At 45.5% G+C, this 3,332-nt stretch overlaps 2 protein-coding genes across 2 annotated transcripts in view; one reads left to right on the top strand and one right to left on the bottom strand.

Annotated features, from left to right (window-relative positions):
- The window catches only part of MIA3 (MIA SH3 domain ER export factor 3), a 28,683-nt gene extending 25,422 nt beyond the window's left edge, over positions 1-3,261 (bottom strand). The window contains 1 exon segment of the mRNA XM_019613480.2: positions 2,909-3,261. Within this exon segment, the coding sequence (XP_019469025.1) occupies positions 2,909-3,233 (325 nt within the window). The 5' untranslated portion in view covers positions 3,234-3,261.
- Positions 3,145-3,332, top strand: part of TAF1A (TATA-box binding protein associated factor, RNA polymerase I subunit A) — a 10,194-nt gene continuing 10,006 nt past the window's right edge. Inside the window, exon 1 of the mRNA XM_010706678.3 lies at positions 3,145-3,246. The gene's annotated coding sequence lies outside the window, so the exon portion shown is untranslated. The remainder of the gene's footprint in view (positions 3,247-3,332) is intronic.

Below are 3,332 nucleotides of genomic sequence, written 5' to 3' on the forward strand. Positions count from 1 at the left end.
GCTGCGCGGGTGGAGGCGGCGGGCGGACCCTCCTCCTCCGTCGGAAAAGGAGTAGGAAGCACGCGGGGCGGGGGGCGTCGAGCGTCATTGAGTGTTATCGGTGAGTTATCGAATGTCGGGGGGAAAATAAAACGCTCTTTCCAATGGACGAATGCCGAGGCCGCTCCAAATACAAAGAGATACTTGGCAGAACTGGCGGTCAAACTGAGGGATTCTGCCCGCACGTGCGAAGGACAGCCCCTGGCAGCTAGCTTCAGCCTGTCTCCCTTGTACTTAACATTTGTTCTTTGGGGTGTGCCCTGCGATGGAAGCAGCCGATCGTACTGCTACACTTACTGCCAGCTTCCATCACAGCACTCATCATTCACTGCTGCTAATTGCGTTAGAGCTGCTGCTCCTGTTCTTACTGTATCCTCACCATTACTGGGTTTTGCTTTCCACACATTCATTTCCACAGCCACATCATACAGGGTCTGAGATCCGAGCTTAGTTAATGCTGCAGCACCTCTGAGAAACTGTAAGTGCTTCATCTTCACCCTCCACCTGCACCAGTTTAGGATTTTAATCACATTGTGAAAAACCATCAAGCAGAAGCAGATCACCTTCCTTAGCACCACAGTGTATACAGCTCCGCCAAACTCAGCTGGGACAGCCTGGCCCAGCCTGAGGATAAAGGCAACAAGCAAACACTACAGAAATACAACAGCTCAAGAGACAGAATGCCCACAGATATTCTCTCAGGCCTAGCGCGGTATTGTGGATGTAGCATGCAGTACTGCTGATGTCCTCCTTGGGATTTAGCTGACTTTCTTTGTATTTCATACCCTGTAAAAAAAGGTGGTACCTATTAGCCATTCCTAATACTGTCTGTTGAAAACTCTAAGAAAGCCTGATTTGTAAAATTCAGATGTCAGTTGTATCAGTTTGCAACTAGTGTGAGTTGTTAGCTGCACTTCTCCTGAGAAATATCTCAAAAGAACATGTAACTCCTAATGTAACCTTAAAGAAATTGTACCAAAGAATAAGAGCATACAAACGTGGCAAACTTAATAGACTGTAAAACATTACTGTATATGGAAGTATATTCAAGTTATATTTTATGATGACTGAAGAATGAAAGACAAGCCAGTTTTCCTTTAACATTAATTTCCTTGTGCCTTAATTCCTAGCCTGGTTTGCAGCTCCACTTGCTTGTGAAGACAGAGTTGTTCAACACTGTCAGTACAAGGTTATCAAGCTTATCCACATTAAAAGACCAAGATAAAAGTTAACAGTGTTTGTAGTCGTAAAGACAAGGGCAAGAAAGGGAGATGTGAAGAGAAACATTACATACTACTTGCATAAGTCATTATTTTTATTGTGCAATGAGTACCTTGCAGTCAATAGGTGTACATGACTTTCATTGCTACAACCATGAAACATTCCCTACATCTTCAATTACTTGATTGCAACAATGTACCCACAGCTTCTTCTAATGTAAGACATAGGAGAAATATTTCACATCATTTTAGATATTTCAGGCAAAATTTACTTCAGCCTTCAACACAAATCATAGAAACGCATGTATTTCAATAAGAGTTCACTTATGTGCAGAGAATGTAAAGTTTTGTATGTGTTTACACTTACAAAGTAGTTTTTCTGCTTTAAGGTACGATCACATTAATAATTAGTAGCTATTAACAAGATCAACTGGCATAATTCACATAAGAATCAGCAAAAACTCATTCATGTATGACACAAGATAAAAGTACATAAAAACTAACAAGCCAAATGTGAGTACTCTTCTAGGCAAATTTAGAACTTTAAGAAATAAATTGGGGCAAGCAGGATAGTGAAACTAGGGTACTGATGTAATGAGAACAGAAATGTTGTGGGATGTGACACCACACTTTGTTAACAACAGTGATCAGTGAGACACTCATAGGAGGGACAAATTGTAAAGAACAGACAAAGAAGATATTGTCAGCAAAGAACCTGTGCCACAGACCAAAGACAGTTTATGGTCATGTTAACTATCAGCAAATAATACCAAATACGTATGAACTGAAATTCTTGCCAAACCCTAGAATACAAGATTAATTAAAAAAATGAACAAACAAACAAACAAACAAAAAAACTGTACAGGGACACTTCTTTGAACAACCCCCAGAGCTATTATATGTCATAAAGAAATGATACTAAGAGTGTTGAGACACTACAAGCAGCTGCTCTGCCACATACTTTTCCCTTTGACATCTGTCATTGATCATGGATGAACCAGAACACCAGATGAGATGAATCCATAAACTGAGTCAGTTCATTACTTACTCATCCCAGATAGGTGAGTTTTTATGGAAAAACAAAAAACCAGAATCAGGCAACCAACAATGAAACCAAGTTGCATTCTTACTTGGAAAACACCCCAGAGAACTCCACTGTGGTCAGTAGCTGAACGAGTGAATGAAACAAGTTCTACCACAAAGGTGCAAGCAACATTGTGGAGCTGATGCAGACAGATCCCTAAGATCCAGGTACCACATGAAGGCACGGGCATTGTTATTTTTCTACAATACACAAGGTACCAGAGTCATGGGCAGACTGTGGTAATACAGGAGGAAATGGCTACAAACCAAAAGAGAGGAGATTTATTTTAGATGTTAGGAAGAAATTCTTCACTCAGAAGGTGGTGAGGCCCTGGCACAGCTGCCCAAAGAGCTGTGGTGCCCCATCCCTGGAGGTGCTCCAGGCCAGGTAGGATGGGGCTCTGGGCAGCTGAGTTGGGGGGCAGCCCTGTCCACGGCTGGGGGTTGGGGCTGGATGGGCTTTTGAGGTCCCTTCCAACCCAACCCATCGCAGACTAACAAAGAATCAATGTAGAAAACGGAAAAAGCGACTACAGGATCTAATCAGCCATTATTTTTAAAGTAACCTTTGCACCAGGCACGGTCCTGCAGTCCCCCGGCAGGAACTCGGAGGGCGGCATAACGCCGCTCCCCTTCCCTCACGACGACGGGGCGACCCGATGCCCTCAGCGCGCAGGCGCACGAGACGATCCGCTCCCAACATGGCCGCCGCTCTGCGCCACGCCTTACAGAGCGCATGCGCTTTCTCCGGGCTTCTCCGCATAACTGGCAGCTGGGGCCCGCCCCCTTCCCGCCAGGCTCGAAAATGGCCGCCGCCCTCCGGCGCCGTTTGGAGTAGTTAAAGGAGTAGTTCGTTGTCTTGCCGCTCCGGCTGCCTCGCTGTGAGGCCATGGATGGTCTCCAGGTGGGGAGCGCCCTGCAGCCGGCCCTGCACCTGCCCTTCCTGCCGCGGCACCTCTACCGAGCGGGTAAGGGCGCGGCTGGGCGGCG

This window comes from Meleagris gallopavo, chromosome 2 (genome assembly GCF_000146605.3).
Source record: "Meleagris gallopavo isolate NT-WF06-2002-E0010 breed Aviagen turkey brand Nicholas breeding stock chromosome 2, Turkey_5.1, whole genome shotgun sequence".
NCBI lineage: Eukaryota > Metazoa > Chordata > Aves > Galliformes > Phasianidae > Meleagris > Meleagris gallopavo.